The 17,071-nt window shown below is 38.7% G+C and overlaps 1 protein-coding gene across 4 annotated transcripts in view; it reads left to right on the top strand.

Annotated features, from left to right (window-relative positions):
- SPIRE1 (spire type actin nucleation factor 1) overlaps positions 1 to 17,071 on the top strand; it is a 134,120-nt gene that overhangs the window by 98,013 nt on the left and 19,036 nt on the right. For 2 of the 4 annotated variants that reach the window (XM_054814142.1, XM_054814139.1), the window contains exons 7-9: positions 6,114 to 6,200; positions 6,586 to 6,715; positions 10,272 to 10,313. In XM_054814142.1, the coding sequence (XP_054670117.1) occupies positions 6,114 to 6,200; positions 6,586 to 6,715; positions 10,272 to 10,313 (259 nt within the window). The remainder of the gene's footprint in view (positions 1 to 6,113; positions 6,201 to 6,585; positions 6,716 to 10,271; positions 10,314 to 17,071) is intronic. The other 2 variants (XM_054814143.1, XM_054814141.1) reach the window with 1 other exon arrangement.

Genomic DNA, 17,071 nt, shown 5'->3' with positions numbered 1-17,071 from the left:
TACTAATCAAGATCTGGATTTAGACTATCAGATTGTATTTATTTTCTGCAGCAGATGTCGCTTAAATGTTAAATCAGTAGGGTAAAATACACACCCAGGTAATGATGTTGTCTGTCTTTCCGCTAACAATTCAGAGAACTGTGCTAAGTGTTCATACTACCCACTGCAAAAAAGGAACAGTCCCCTCAGGACCTTGGTTACTGTATGCAATCAGGATGGTAGTTGTGTTTGAATGGGAACCCCTGGGTCATCTAATTTTGCTTTTGTCAGACTAGCCTTTAATTCATCTTCTGCTGAGCAAGCTCCTGCCTATTCAGAAGAGATTTTCTTCATTATATGGTAGGTCTTCGAGGCACAGCTGCTCCTCTGCTCATCCAGACTCTCGCTGTATACGAAATTCCGGCAAGCATCTATTTTTGTCCTGCTATCTAGTCTACTAGGTAGATGGTCCAAAGTGACCTCTGGGTGTAAACTTGAATTGGGATTACAATCAACTGCAGGTATAGTACCTGTAGTGTTGTCTGTGATGCAATTGCTGGCTGTCTGACAACTGCTAGTGACATCATGTTAGAAAAACGACTTCTTTCTTATTAGAAACCTTAAATTCAGTAACTTGGATTCTGCTGCAGGGTCTGCTCGAAGAATATGCAAAGCATGCACAATAGTAAGAATGCAGTTTGATGTGAAATGTGTGGAGCCTGAAGGATTCACTTAGAATTAAAAGTTTAGATCGCATGAATACAGCATCTTTTAGCTGACCGTCATGGGTCAAAACCGATTATGTGTATTCCCATCAGAGAAAACTGTCGTGATTCTTGAGAAGAGAAGAAAAGGGCAAGAATAGATTATGTTTCTTTCTATCAGTCAAAATGGATGCTTGGCAAAATTTTTATTAAAAGCAATTTTGTATTTAAATTTATAGGTAGTATTTTTAGACTTGTAGCTTGTGAAAATCCATATGCTACTAATGATAACAAGAGGTTAAGTAATTCTTTTAAGTAAATGAGATGCAACATGAAGTCTTTACTGTTCTTTTTATTAATATAATGCTGTGTTTAAAAGAGTAGCTTCGTCTGTCCCTGACTGCTCAATACTCTAAGTAGAAATTAGGAAAGGAACAGATGTTCCTATTAGGTGCATTACTTAGGAACTAGTTTGGTGTTTCAGACTATCAAAAGTGTTAACAGATGCCGATAACTGGAGCTGTTCTCGCTCGTTTTCTGTCATAGTGCAAATATTCAAAATGTTTTGAAGATGTAAAATGTCAGATTCTGGGCTTTTTGTAAATAACTGTCTTCATTACTTTCAGTGACGTTGGCATTTCTATTTCAGTTCATATGCAAATAATTTCAAATTTGTCATCTCTCCGTCTGAGGCAAGAGTCCTTGTTTCTATGGTTGTTGTGGCAACAGGATATCTTTCATCCTGCCATTTTGCAATCTTTACATGTCTATCTGGGAAGATTTAATAGCATTTTTCTCCTATGGATGACTCACTCCCAAAAAGTTAAAAATTGTGAACATTGGTAAAGTCAACATTTGGAAATGGGGAAATTTAAGGATTAAATTACTCTTACAGGCTTATTTTTTCTTTATTATGCATATGTTTTAAGCTATAGCTTTTAATTCCACATTGATTCACAATTAGTTCTCTTTCCTGTCCACCTCCCCTTCTCCAAGATGTGCACCATTCACTATATTTCTTGAGCCGTGCTTATTGCACAGTAGCTGATAACTCTTATGTTACTTTTTCAACGCATGGCTGTCAGGTACCTTTTGCATAGTATCCAAACTCAGCATTACATTGCATAACAGTTAAATTCTTCATAGGTAATGGCGCTCTTGTCTCTGTATTCGAGCTCTTTGCAAATGTCTGTGATGCAGTGCTATTAGCTTGGCCATGTTACAAAAGGGGAATTTAGGCCTATAGGTAGAAGTTGTTATTGTTAAAAATATCCAGTAATTTGAATGTCTATTCTGAGAATCCTCTGGCATGGTTGTTTGGGTATTTGTAACAAAATTTTATTTATTTATTTACAGTATTTATCATTTTATTGTACTTATATTGATTGCAATAACAGCTGTGCATGGACAGTATTTTAATAAGTGAAATTTCAGATGTTTCAAGCTGGATGTAGAGAATGTGAGAAGTCTTTGACCAGTTTGTCCAGCTGGACATTGTGGAGTCTGTTGTTCTCTTATGCACAGCTCTGACTTAGTTTTACTGAGTGGTATGCAGCTGCCTTTTTTTCATTTTCTGCCTTTGTCAAATTTCTGCAGAAGTTTAGGAGTCATCCTAGGTAGAGCAGTGAGCTTTGCAGTTCCTAATCATGCTTTAGGGGTGTCGTGGTTTAACCCCAGCCAGCAACTAAGCTCCACGCAGCTGCTTGCTCACTCCCCCCTGGGTGGGATGGTGGAGAGAACCGAAAGAGTAAAAGTGAGAAAACTCATGGGCTGAGATAAAGACAGTTTAATAAGTAAAGCAAAAGCTGTGTGCGCAAGCAAAGCAAAACAAGGAATTAATTCACCACTTCCCATGGGCAGGCAGGTGTGCAGCCATCTCCAGGAAAGCAGGGCTCCATCACACATAACCATTACTTGGGAAGACAAACACCATCACTCTGAGCATCCTTCCCTGCTGCCTTCTTCCCCCAGCTTTATATGCTGAGCATGACATCATATGGTATGGGATATCCCTTTGGTCAGTTGGGGTCAGCTGAACCAGCTGTGTGTCCCCCCAACATCTTGTGCACCCCCAGCCTCCTCACTGGTGGGGTGCGGTGAGAAGCAGCAGAGGCCTTGGCTCTGTGTCAGCGCTGCTCAGCAGTAACAAAAACATCCCTGTGTTATCAACACTGTTTTCAGCACCAATCCAAACCATAGCCCCATACTAGCTACTGTGAAAAAAATTGTGTTAAACCAAACCAGCTACGTTAAGAAAAGCACTATACTGTCTGCACAATGAAAGATGGCAAATATATATCTACTTATGAGACTTTAACTCACAAAAGGACTTTATCATGAGCTGTTCTGGAAATGATGTAGCATACCCCCTCTGTCCATTTCAGTGTCCGTGCAATCTCATTTAAAATGAAAATTTCTAGGTAGTACGAAACAATATCATTTTCATGTTACCTATTATTTAGAGATAGTACTCTCCTACTTAATGCTGTCACCTATTATAGTGAGACAAATAAATGGCTGGGATAATTGAATGTTAGTGATAAGTGATGTTCTTTTTGTGAAAGTCATGTGCGATGTACTTCTTGTTTGGGATCACCATTTTTAAAGCTTGGGCTTCAGCCAAAGGTTACTAAGTACCATTTGCAGTTATTTTTTTAACTGCAAATCCATATTTATATATGAAAATGTGATGGTAGCAGGTTGTGAGTAAGTAGATGATTACATGGTAATTTTTCTGTGCTTTAGCTGTTTAGATCTCTAAATTTCTTGTCGATTTTTATACTCATTGGTTATGCTTTCCCCACACTGCCAGTTTTAATGCATACTGCTGTACAAAAGCCGTTTTACATGCATAAAGGCTTAGGATAGTTTTACAGCATTTTGAGGTATTTATTTAAGTACTGGTTTGCAGTTGGAGCCAATCTGATATGTGAAAAAAAAAAAAGATGATTTTGTTGATTTGTTTTTTTTCCCCTGCATGTATCATGGCCGCATCTGTGCAATATATATATATATCTGATTTAGACTTGAATCAAGAGCCATGAATTTTAATCAATTAAAAGTGAAATTGCTCATTACAGAGAGAGTTAGTTTGAGTAAAGAAATAGATCTAGTGTGGACAGAGAGGATAAGAGCTTCCCTTCAGTGTCTTTCCTGTCAGCATCTCGCTTAGGCGCCAGTAATGAGATGGTAGGTTCTGCCGCTGGCACTCCTGCTCTTGGCTTGTTGTCTTAGAAACATCCACTTGCTTTGTGACCAGCTCCCCACGTATCCTGTGGAAAATCACTTAAGAAAATCTTATATTTCTCCTTTCCCAATCAAATGGGAATACTGATACTAATTATACCCTGGTGGCATTAAGTCAGGGCATAGAGTGCCCTGAGGTGAAAGGCTCAGAGCCATGTATTATTTATTTCCTACTGTCATGCAGAGGGTTGTTCCCCAGGGCTGGAAAGGAGATTATCAGTTTACAAAATGGCTGTTCTGATGGTAATAACTCTCAACTTCAGCTATCAACTTTGACATCTGATGAACAGTAACTCAGGGAAGAGAGACTTCTCATTTCATTAACAATCCTGCAAAGCATGCTGGCCTCAAAAAATTGCTCAGTCTTTAAACAGCAGAAATCAATCACACCACTTAAAATAATATTCTCCTCATCATAAAAATGTCAAATCACCATTTAATATAAACCTTTTCAATTTTAATTTTCTGCACTATTTTTAGGAAGATGATGCATGTTGCAGAGTTTAGCAGCTTGGTATTCTCTGCCAAGCTATATGAAATTCACTCTAAGGAAGCTAAAGGGGTGGGGTTGGGGGGAACAAATAGAGTTTGGACCATGTCTGGGGTAGGATACCTCCAGGAAGAGTCCCCAGGAGGGACTCTGCATCTGCTTCCTTACTGGGGAAGGCTTGAATCTTCTCTGGGAGGCTGTCGCTCTGCCTCAGCCTGGAAACTGGGCATGTCTGAGGTGAGCAGACATGGAAGCTGCATTGACGTTACTGAAGTTCAATTAGGGATCATATTCCAGTGATGTTATGGGCATTTAAACCCATTTTTCTGACTGCAGCATTCCTTCTGGTTAGCAAAAGTGCACGTGATTTGACAAACCAGAGCTAGGTCTTTACATATATTTCTGACACTTGGCGGGGGGGGAAGAAAAGAAAAGAATAAAGTGCTGAAATCTGGGACACTCAGTCTAAGAAATATAGTGTCATGGGAATTTCTGTCAAATTGGAGGATAAGGCTGATAGCCAGCTACTGTGTAGTAATAGAAGGTACCAGAAGGATGTATGGTGTATGATGCTTTCTCATCCCTGACAGTGTGCTTGGCTGCTGTGCTGTATGAGGACTGAACCTGACAGGTGGATTTTTTTAAGTAAATCCATATGCTTATTCCCAGCTTACAATTTATAAATTCTTCATATGATAGGAAAACTTCTATTGCCTTCTTTTATATCCTGTACATATAGTGAATTGCTGACTCCTTCCTGTGATGTCTTGTATATGCTCTTACTCTAAATGAGGTATCAGAGAAAGAAATGTCTGTCTCTCTGGAGAAAACCAACCAACCAAGCAAACAACTCTCCCCCAGCCCCTTTTCTACAGAAATATATGATTTACAGCGAGTAAATGCCCTTCCTCTACTTCCAATGGCATGCCATGGCGTTCTAGCGATTCACTTTCTAGACATATTAACAAACTTTGGTTTACACTTGAGTAGTCTTTAAAGTGCAGGTGAAGAGGCAGCTATGAAAGCTTCCCCCTCCTTCTGCTGGGATTTCCACACAAGGCCACCTCTTCATGGCCAGACCAGCAGAGATGGGTGGTAAAGATAAAAAAATCCCAGGGGAGCATACTTTTCACCCATTGCTGAAGGCAAATTGTTGGTGATTGTGCCAGCTCTGTCTTTGCTTTCACGTCTGTGCTTGGGAGCTCGTAAGGAGATCAAGAAAACTGGGGCCTTAAGGAGCATCCATGTTTTCTCACAGGCTAAGAACAGAGTATTAGGGACCATGTAATGGTTGGCTGTGAGACATGGTTCAAATAGTTGTTCTTAAAAATGGTGTTGGCCCCTTTTCCTCCAAGCAAGATAGAAGCTTTGTCTGCATTCTCCCATAGACACAATTGCAGCCTTGATGTTTGATTTTGTCATTTCAGAATCCTAAGTATTGCTGATTAAAGCTGCTGCATTTGCAGTTATTCTGCAGCTATCTGCAAAGCTGAAAAGCTGTTATCTGCGTGTTTCCTTGCCTGTGCTCTGCATATGGGTTGTTGCTCTGCTCAGGACTGGTGGGCTTTTACATCTGGTGCAGGTGTCAGAACACTGCAAGCTCTGTCAGGGTTGTGAGTTTTCAATTGATCTCATCATCTGCATGAATACAAATACAAAACACGGAAATACATATTTTACTTTCTCTGTTCCAGGTCAACGGTGACATTCCACCTCGATTAAAAAAGAGTGCCCATGAAATAATCCTGGATTTCATCCGATCACGACCTCCATTAAATCCTGTATGTAATCCAGTGGGTTTCATTCCTAACAGAAATGTGGCTTTTTAAAGCATGTTTGTGTCCAGGGAATATATTAAATATTGTGTTTTCTGACATGGGCTTTTAAAAATATTGTCTTCTGTATATAGAACGTGGTCTCTTAAAGAACAGTGTGTAATATCTTGCACTTACCGATTAATAGCTGTTATTACCAGCAGCCCTTTATCTCTGGGAAATCATAATGAATTGGGGAAAAGTACAATCCTCTTTGCAATTTATGTGGGTTTTAATATTGAGTGCCTGCAAAATCGTATCACAACATTCCACATTTTTCTCCAAAAAAGTGTGAAATCTACTTTCAAGGAAGCACTGTTTTATGTAAATACAATTATCTTCATATCCCAAGGCCTCGGCAAGAAAACTGAAACCAACCCCACCACGGCCACGCAGCCTTCATGAAAGGATACTGGAGGAGATCAAGGCAGAGAGGAAGTTACGTCCAGTCTCACCTGATGAGATAAGGCGTAGCAGGCTGGGTAAGCACGTTGCTAGTTTTTACCAGCAGCTTCCACAGAAAACTTCCCACATAAGAAGCAGCAATATTAGTGATGTCTGTGCAGATGTCACGGAAGATAAAATTATTCTCATCCTTTCAGAAAAAGAAAGAACCTACAGGCTTTGCTAGGGCTATGCAGTCTTTGTGCTAAGCTATATTTAAAATAAGATACTGTATGATTCAACTTGATTCCCTTCAAGTTTTTAATGTAAGTATTAGATAAATTTAATGGCATTACATTGCTTGTTGCACATGATGGTTAATGTTAGATTTGCTCAGAATGGAATGGGTATTGCTTCTCCCCAGTGCGATATTCCTTACATATCTGCAAGTATTCTTTACGTGTCTGTTTTTAATTAATTTTATTCTGTTTCCTGTTGTTAGCAGCATCAATTTCCTTATTTTAATTTAAAATCTGCTTTTATTTTGTTTGCTGAATCTATTGCTTCTATTTTGAATTTAAATATTTGCTTCATTTTCTAAGTTATGGAACATGTGTTTGTATGTATTTTCAGTGGGCAAATAATTCAGACTTGCACTGCAAAGCATTTCATTTCTGTAGTGTATATTCACCAATGCACTATGAAATACTATGCTTTCCAATGATCACCTATTTGCATTACTTCAATGGTTCTGATGACAAAAGCATGACAAATATAGTCCTACATTGTGACTTACATTTCTTTAAGAGCACGGTATTTATCTGTATCAGAAGAACTGAACTTGATGGATTCTTGAAGAGCGAAAGTGGCATCTTATGGCTAAAAAGCATGAAATAATCCACGTATGTACTCCCTGGCACTGCGTTTTGCAAAATATTTGTGCTTGCCACATGTGCTTAAAGGCACCGGTCCAGATTCAAGTGGGTTGTGACAACCCATTGTCTCCAGAGAAAAACAATTTCATCAGTCTTGCTTTGTTGCATTGTTTTTGAAGTGCTCGGCAGAGTTTGGTGAATGCTTGGGTGCATTTTGAAAAGCATGATGTTTTGAATATTGTTTCTTTGGGCCTTCCAGTTTCTGGTTTGGATTCAGTTTATGCTTGCTGTATCAATGTTTTTAATAGGCCTAGATACTTTTCCAAATGTAGGAGGCTTGTAAAACTGTGGAACGATTCCTTACTTTTCTTCAAACGTTTAATTTTTAATATTTTAGATATTCTCCATCTGGGAACTATCATGTCATCGCAGGGGCAGCAAATTTGATCTTTAAAATTTCTGATATAAATTACATCAAACCCATTCAGTAAACAGTTTCTAAAAACAATATTAAATTGTGGAGTATTACTGGTTAGGACTTCCTGGGCTGATTTCAGGGCATGGCCTCTAATGAGGGATACCTGACTTCCACCAATTTTTCATTTTTTGTTAAAGAATTAAATTTTTGAGTTCTGGAACTGTGGTAACTCTCCTTCAGTCCAGTGAACTGTTTGGATTAAATGCCATATTGCTGCAGGTGTAAAAGGGGATGCACGCAAGTTTTATTTCCCAAGTGTGTGTTTGCTGCTGGCATGAAGAAGAAACAAGAGCAAAGGCCTTGAAGATATTTTTTTTTCTTATTTTGAAATATGAGGTTTTGTTCTTTCTCACACTGAAATGATTGTTATGTCCAAAGTTCCTTTTAGAATAAAATGTGTTTGTGCAGAATTGGGAATGGAGTAATGATAGTGAGATTCAGTATGGTACAAATAGATCTGCCATATAGTTTAGATGACCACTGATTGTAATTTAATGTAACAGCATGTAAGGTAATGAGGTTTAAGGATTATAAATATAAGTAGAAACACCATATGGGACACTTGCACCATCTGGACAGAAATATTTGTTGCTATTAAAAAAAAAAAAAAAAGCATTAGAGTGAAATATTTGGGAGTGTAAGGTACATGAGTTATTCCCATGTTGCTCAGTTTATAGCACAACTACACTTGACAATTGGAGTGAGGGGGGCTGTACTCTTGCAGTTCCTCCTCTGCGATATGGGTGGACCTCTGGCATGTGTTTCCCAGCAGCCAGAGGGTTGCAGTCCCCCTGCTCTGCACAACACATCCGTACAGGTAAGATCTGCTCTACCCTGAGCTGCCGTTGAGAAAAGCCAGCCTGCGGCTGACCGCTCTCAGTCTAAAACTTCTTTGGAAGTGGTGATTTAATCTTGGTAGCCGTTCTTGCAAAGGGAGAGGTTCGAGTAGAGGAATTGGAGGGAGCTTTCAAATGACCTCATAAAATCATCGGAGTAAGCTATTGAGACAAACACAGCCTTGAGGTACATGTCTTTTTAATTAAAAGCATGGATTTGTGACTCAAGCAAGTTCAGCTAATGGAGCTTGGAGAAAACTTTGTTTCATGTACATGTTTTATCAACCTTCAGTTAGGACTCAGCATTAGCTGATAAACACCCTTATGCTTTAAAATGTATTTTGCCTTTATGCTAAGTTTAGACAGGGATTAGATACTCTTTCTGTAGCTGTTATGTGTGGCTGATGTTGTCTAGTTAATGAACTACAGGAAAAATATCCTGACTCCCAAATTTGCCTCTGAGTCAGCCACCTACTGCGTTAACCACATAGATTTATTCTCATGAGCAAAACTTGTCCCAGCACAACCTTTTTTTAAACATCTTTCAATGCAATGGTATGTGTGGCTGACAGGCCCTTTCATACCAACTTGCATGTTTATCACCTGTAAGAAAGACATAAGCTGATGTCAGTTTTGATGTGTTCTTGTGCATTCTTGTCGCTGGGCTTGGCCTGCTTATTTGGATTAATGCACTGAAATTTTGTTTTCACTTGAGAAATATTTTGAGTGTCTGCTCCTTGAATTACACAGTTTAATTGGAAATATAGATAGATCTTTCCAGAAATAAAGAACATCTGACCACTTTCTTATCTAGGAATAAAATGGTTAGAGACCCAGAAAGAAGAGAATAATATTATGGCTATGTTTTAAAGGCTAGGTCCACCTAAGGTTTTTCAAAAGAACAAGAATCAGCATAAATCACACTGTGTTCAGCCTTTTTTTCCATCCTGTTCAAGGAAACCACTGCTCAAGCTTAGCTTGAGTGTCTCTCTTTATTAGTTTAATTATAATCATTGGAGATTATGCTTAAAAAAATTAGAAATATCTTTATTTCAGGTCACTGAAACTTGTGTGAAATGTGGCTTTGTACTTTCAATTTTTTTTCAGCTCTTTCTCTCCTCTTTTTCCCTCTCTCCTTTTTCTCTCTCATTTTAATTGAAAATAGTGCATTTTTAAGATACTTACCTCTTGTTTTGATATTTGATGTATTGAATTCCAAAAAACTCATTCTACAACTACACAAATGTATTTATAATTGCTCTGTTTGCAAGTTCCATTTATACTACTGTAGTTTCCAGACTTTGAGCTTTACTACAGTAAAGCAGTAGTATGTCCGACACATTTTGGATTTAGGCAACAGAATCCAAAATGTCTCAAATGGAGTTAATCTTTTGTTTTCATTACCCTTCTGCTTTTCTAACAGCTGAATCGTTTTCTTTTTGTTGTTTTTGTTTCTTTTTTACAGCAATGCGGCCACTTAGCATGTCTTACAGTTTTGACTTGTCAGGTAAAAGGTGCAACAACACCTGACGTGGTTATTGTGCTTATTGTGAAATTTGTTCCATCTGTTTGTTGAATTCCCATTTAAGAAAGAAACTTGAAGGGATTCTTCCAAGATATGGTCAGTGAAAATAAAAATGAAGACAAATTACTTATTAATGCCTACATTTCCCTTGCCACAAAAGGATGCCTAGCTATAGGAAATAACTGTATTTCACCGGAAATAGAGTGCTGGAATTCCAAAATAAGGTGGCCCAGAGCTATTCCACACTCTAAAAAGGATTGCAGAATACAGCGTCACTTTCAAGTCTGATTTACTTATTTATTAATCTGACCTTTGTGTCTTTACACTCACTGTTTGACTAGACCGTCTTTGCAGTACTTCATTTCTCACGAGGAACCAAAAACTAGTTTTGAACTCATCTACCTTTCGAGATTTAATGAAATACACCTGTGAATACTAATCTAGAAAGGAACCGTCAATTCTACTGGGCGTTTCTACAGTAAATGCTTTGTGAGTTGTGAAATCAAAGATATTCAGTCAAAAGAGGCTAAACCTTCCTTCTTCACTAGTTAGCAAAATAAGTTGCTATGGTTTGCTGATACAGAGGATTCAATAGCTGATCCTTCATCAATTATTTAATACCAAATTTAAAGGTTCCTCTTGGTGGGCCATTAGTTAGGACATGCAGTAACTGTATGAACATGTCCTACTTCAGAGGCACAATGTCAGGGAGAGTTAGTGCCTACTAGCCAGAAAATGAATTCATTCCTCCCTCATTGTACGCTAACTTTCCAGGATGCTCGGGCCCAAAGACTCCATCATTGAGGTTGGAAACAGTCTACATTAGCCTCAAAGGTTTTTCCGCTGCAGAGAGCTCTTATGCTAGCTCTTACCTAATTTCCCCTAGATGATTCCCAAGAAAAACAGTCTCCAAATAAATCCATGCTCTCATTTTGTGAAGAAGCAACAGCAGCTGTACCCTCCCCCCTCCCTTCTGGTTGCACGTAGAAACATCTCATTGGGAACTTTCGTCCTCTGTTTCTCCATACACCCTTTAACCTCATGTGGTTATTTACCCCATAGAAAGGCATAATCTGACTGAAATGCTATCATATTGTGAACTAGAAAGTTCATGTTTGATTACCATAATATAAAAACCACAATAATTTTGTAATACAGGAGCAAAGTTCACAAGTGACCTATCTATGTTCACGGCTTCATATTCTGGCCAAGCCAAGTGAACACCTTGTCACTGTGAAGAGGTGAGGGGGGGCTCTAACTTCTTCTCCTTCCCAAGCTTCCCTCCTAGCATGCCATTCCCCCTCCTCCTCTGTGCCTGTCTTGCTCATTTATTCACAGGATGACCTGGTTGAACTCACGTCACCCAGGCACAAATACTTTTGTTTGGGGTTTTTTTTTTCTAGGTTGGTTTTCTGCTCTTTTAGTGATTTAAACCTGCCTACTATCTGATCAGATGATCAGAGAGCTGGCGGAGGGCAGATGATGACTATGGGCGGATGGGAGGAAGGAACAGGCTCTCCCCGTCAGAGGCGGTAGCAAGCTGTTAATCCAGCTCAAGCCTTTTTGTGAAACCTTACGCTCACAGCGTATTGTACAGCTACTACAGCTGTCTGGTGGGATTCAAATTATGCATGTACTTGGTATCATGTTTTACTCCACTGAAAGCTGAAGGATCCTCAGGGGGTCAGATAATAGCATAAACAGGCAAACTTCAGTTTTCAAAAACTATTGCTGCTTTCAGATATGCCAAAAGTTCCTTCAGTTTTAAGATTGTAAATGTTCAGATCTGTCCTTCTACATGTGTCTGTTTGCTTCTTCTTTTGCCTTTTATTTTTAAGAATCCTGAGACATCCTCATTTGGTTAAATCCAAACAATATTTTGTAAAAGCTCTCTTCATAATCCATTAATTCATTACCATAATGTTTTTATTTTAAAGAAGTAGCTCCATAGCAATCTATATTGTACTTGGATTTGCCCTTTTTGACTGACCACCGAAGAACTCTTCCTGTTTTCTTTATCCATCTTCCAAATGTGATTGGTTTTGTTTTTTTCAAGTCATGTGGTTCTCAGCAAGTAGTATCATATGGCGTGACTGCGTGATCTGATAAATTGTCTTTAGAAGTAAATTCAGGATGATTAAAACATTCCAGTTAGGTAGATGTGAGACACCAGATGAGCAGTACAAATGAATTAGATGGGTTGGGATGTCGATAGTAAGCAGATAAGCAGTAGTTTTGAATGTTGTTGCTTTGCGTGGTTTTACTTTTTTCATTATTTTGGAGGTGGGGAAGCTCTACTGTGCTTTCATTCTGTGATCACTGTTTCCACATACTTGCTCTTTCACTGCTTTCATTGCTCTATGCTTGATGGAATTGCTGTCATGAAAAAACCCCACAAACCTGCTGAAAAACAGAAGTGTTTTCCTACAACATGCTAAAGGACAAATGCGGGCTTTTATTGTGCTTGCTGTCTGTGACTGGGATGACATAGACCAATTCTGAGAATACTTTTGCTGGCATGGAGCCGGTGTAGTTGGTGTGTCACACTGCCAGGCTCCACTCATCTCTCTGCTGTTGTCATCCTGAAGAGGAGAGGAGGGGCACCTGGGACCTCCTTCTACCCTGCTGTTTCGTACTGGTAGACTAGAAGGAGCAAGCAATAGCCACCTGTAATAAGAGTAATCGGAGAGGTACTCAGATATCAATTAGGGACCAGGGCAGTCATTGCCCACTTCCTCTAATAGAAAAATAGCTTAAAAGCAGCTTCACTTCTATGCACAGCTCATAAGACCAGTCATTCGCACTCTTAACCCTCAAGTTCTTGCCTCAAAGCTGTATGCATGGCTGCTTTGAAGTTGTTTCTTCAGAAATAGTTTGTACATTGGTGAGGGTGTGTGTCATGGAGAGGAGAAAAAGGGAACTGAAGCACTTCAACCCAAACTTCACAGGGATTGTTCCTGTTGTTCCCAACCCTGTAAAGTGAAGTGTGTCACTGTTGGCTTTTCATGATCTGTGCCTCAGACCAGTGTGAGAAAGGAACTCCACCAGGTCCTGGTAATCTGTTAATTTAGATAACACAATAATAAATGTGATGCCAACACCAGCAAAAGACTGGCCGTTTGGTACACTGATGTATTGGTTTGCAGGTTTGACTTCAACATCTAGGTGCAATGAAAGAACAACACATCTCTGTTACCATTATTCATTATATAATCTTTCCCAGTATATTATCATCATCATAACTAGCAAAAGGTAAACCTGTATTAATTCTGCAAATCCATTTTAGCCTTCTTTTAAACTCAGTGTAAAATGATACAGGAGTACATTTGCTGTATAGAGCAAAATTCAGGCTTCTGTTGTCATTATTTGCCCAGGAGAGTTAGTTAAGAGGCAGACAGCATATGGTTACAAGACTGCAGTGGTTTGCATGTAATCTGTGGTCTGCTTCATTCCTTGTTTCGTAAGAGACGTAATCTTACATGTAAATAGAGGCGCATTTCATATTATCCTAGGGTGGGATTTTTTTGTCTTCCTCCTTCTTAAGGCTAGTCAGGGAAGGTCAACACACAGATCAAATAATCAAATCAAGACCTTCCCTTCTTTCATTTGCCTGTTGTAATGATAGCTTAGAAGAAACTCAAAAGAAACCAAACTTATTCATCAATTTGCAGGTACTGTTCATTGTACTTGCTGCCTGAAAACACAGAGCAATGACACTCTCCCAGTGTGTCTGACTCTCTAATAAAATCTTAACCCCAGGCTGTTACTCACACAAGTTTTTTTTTTAGTATCATTTGAATCATCTTCAAAACATTTAGATGTTCTATGAAACTACTATCCATTTAAAAAAATAAATGTAGGTTTTTGTTTCAAAGAATTTTCCATTAATTTCTTCTGTCATATTCATTTGTATAAGCATTAGTCTATTGGTTGTTTCTGATTTGTTTATCCTGATTAATTTTATCTTGTTTATGATGATATACGATTATCTGCCACATGGTAATGTTTCTGTTGCCTGAGTACCTCACTAAAATAGCTTATACAAAGTAATAATTTTTTGGTCTGTGTCTGCTAACAAATTCTGGTTTTAATTTTCGAACAAGTTATTTTTGTTGAAACTGTAAAATTTCATTATCCTTTCCTTAAATTATAATAATCCATTTATTCATGTGTATCCAGTACTGTAAGTGCAGGAATGATAAACTGAACTTAAGCACTATTGATAAAATGAATTTTATAAATTGGATGGTTTTCTAATTTTACCTTTTGTTTGTTTTTTTATTCTTTAGTGCGTGCAAGTTGTAAAAACACTCCCTGCTGGGTTTTTTTTCTTTAGAGGAAAGAATGGTGATAAATGACATTTCCTACTGAAGAGCCCTTCAAAACAAATACTATGTTGGATTGTCTTCTCGATTCACCTAAAACTTCTCTGGTATTTCAAGAAGACTTATAAGCCAACATATGAACAATTCAACAATATGTAGGAACAACTCGTACACATGTGAATTTAAATAACAACTGGTTTAGGCTTTATAGATAGTGATTGGCTACATAAATTACCTCCAAAATGGATCAGAAATTTCCTTTTCTGGTGCCTAAAGAAATCGGGCCTAAATTCTTAGAAAACAAAACAAAAAACCACAAAGCAAACAAACCCAACAACAATAAAAACCCAGAAAACAATTTATGATGTACCCTGGATATCCATTCCACCCCCTCCCATAGTGCTAGAGGATGTCTGGTGGCTGTTCCCTCCTCTTTCCTTTCTCCAGACCAATCGTGTGTTTTACTTTTTGGAAGGAGGACAATACTGTTGGCTTTCCCATCATTTATTCTCCCGGTGAATCCAACAGTACGTACAGGCCATTGCTCACCCTCCCTACCGTCAGGCAGGGGAGTCGCCGCCCAGGAAGTTTTTGGGAAAAGGGACACCACCTTTGGGTGTTGGGCTGGTGGTGCCAGGGCTGCTTCATTGGACAGTCTGTTCAGAACCACCCTGTGCAATCAAAAGACAAATCAAAGGTTTTTCTCTTGCTCATTTGGAAAACCCTGAGCTGCTTCAATCAACTGCATGCCAGCTAATTAGCTAATTATGAGGTCTCAAGAAATGGTATTGACAGCAGGGAGGTGAGGCGGTTTGGTATTTGTTTTCCTGCTGTCACTTTCTGGGATTCTGTTGAGTGGCTGTTAGAGCAGGAATGCATTTGATGTGGAGGACGCCCATGCTGTACCCACAGAAATCTGGGAGGAAAAAAAAAACCCATGACCTATAAGCCACAGTGCTAGTCAGGACACCCATTAGCCAAGCCTTTGAAGATAGCAACTAAGGGTTAGAGAGTCTAAGTCTTTGATTGCAACTCTTTGTAGGGAGGACCTGAAGGCAGTAATAACACTGTAGTACACAGATTCATAGGCTTGGAATGTCACCATGACTTTAATAGTCCAAATAATCTCCTTTTCTTATACTCCCACTTGAAGGTATGATTTATAGAGCAACTACAATACATCCCCTGTCCTTTCTAGCTCAGTTTCCAACATTTAACAATAAGCTAATTGATTCTTTACAATATATGTTGATTTAACTTATTTCTCCTCTTATTCCTTTTTAATAGCTGCTCCAATGAGAATGTTGTAAAACAGACCTTACTACTGCAACTGAGGCTTTGTCTCGACTGTGTAGTTTTAACTTACTTAGTGCAAGAACAGCTTTTATCAATGCAAATTATGTTGTAGCAGCAGTGACCGTGTCTGTTTATACCAGGGCAACTATGTAAGTAACTCCAAATGATGTGTGAGTACTTACATTGTTGGCACGGGGAATATCTGGGTGATATCACTTCTCTGTCATAGTCCTCCCAGTAACCTAAGGTACGAGTCATTTGACCTTCTGTGCCTCTTTTCACCATGTATAAAAACGGGAATAATAACTTGTCATTACCCTAGCCTTAAAATACCTGGAGGTACTTTGTTATTACAAGACTGGGGAAGGAGTCCTATAATTACATGGGTAGAAAAACACATTGGTAGAAAGACCAGATGATTAGGCATACATGCAAATGGGAGATTAAAAGCTTCTCTTCCTTCTCCCTCCAACATAATTTTCTTCAGATTGGAATACTGCACTTTGTACTTTTACAGGGATAAAACTGATTTATCAGACCAAACTCTAAGCTCTCCTAAAATATCAAAGCCTAGGTCATTATCTTAATGTCTAAGCTAAGCTAGGCTAAGCACAGCAGACCCAATGCATACATTATCCGAGATGCATCTTCATTGCACACTGGCAGAAATCCCGAGTAATTTACTCAGTGGAGTTACATCCTTGTAAAACTCATGTAGATGAAAATAGGGCTGGAGCCTCATGTTTCTGCTGTTACATGAAGTTTTGACATCACAGACATATTTTTAATACAAATGACCATGCAAGCCTAAGAATTGTGCATATTTTTGATGAATGCTAGTTATTTAGCTCATTTTCATTCCTTTTCTGTGTACTGCAGAATAAAGTGTAATTCTGTCCTCACAGGAAAAACTAGGTTTACTCCATGCTAAACTTCCTGATTGCTATGTGGCGTTGTCTCCAGATTCACTGGAAACTCACTTGTCCAGATATGGTTGTGAATTCTTCTGATACTTGTTATATAGTTAATTATAGGCTAAGTCGAAGGAAGAATATTTTTGTGTTTAACACAGGAATTTTTTTAAGGTTGATTAGTGTTGATCTGAGATTGGTTTTTAGT

The sequence above is a fragment of the Grus americana genome, chromosome 2, assembly GCF_028858705.1.
Source record: "Grus americana isolate bGruAme1 chromosome 2, bGruAme1.mat, whole genome shotgun sequence".
NCBI classification, from domain to species: domain Eukaryota; kingdom Metazoa; phylum Chordata; class Aves; order Gruiformes; family Gruidae; genus Grus; species Grus americana.
Note: the sequence above shows the minus strand (reverse complement) of the source record. Positions and strands in the feature narration are given on the sequence as shown.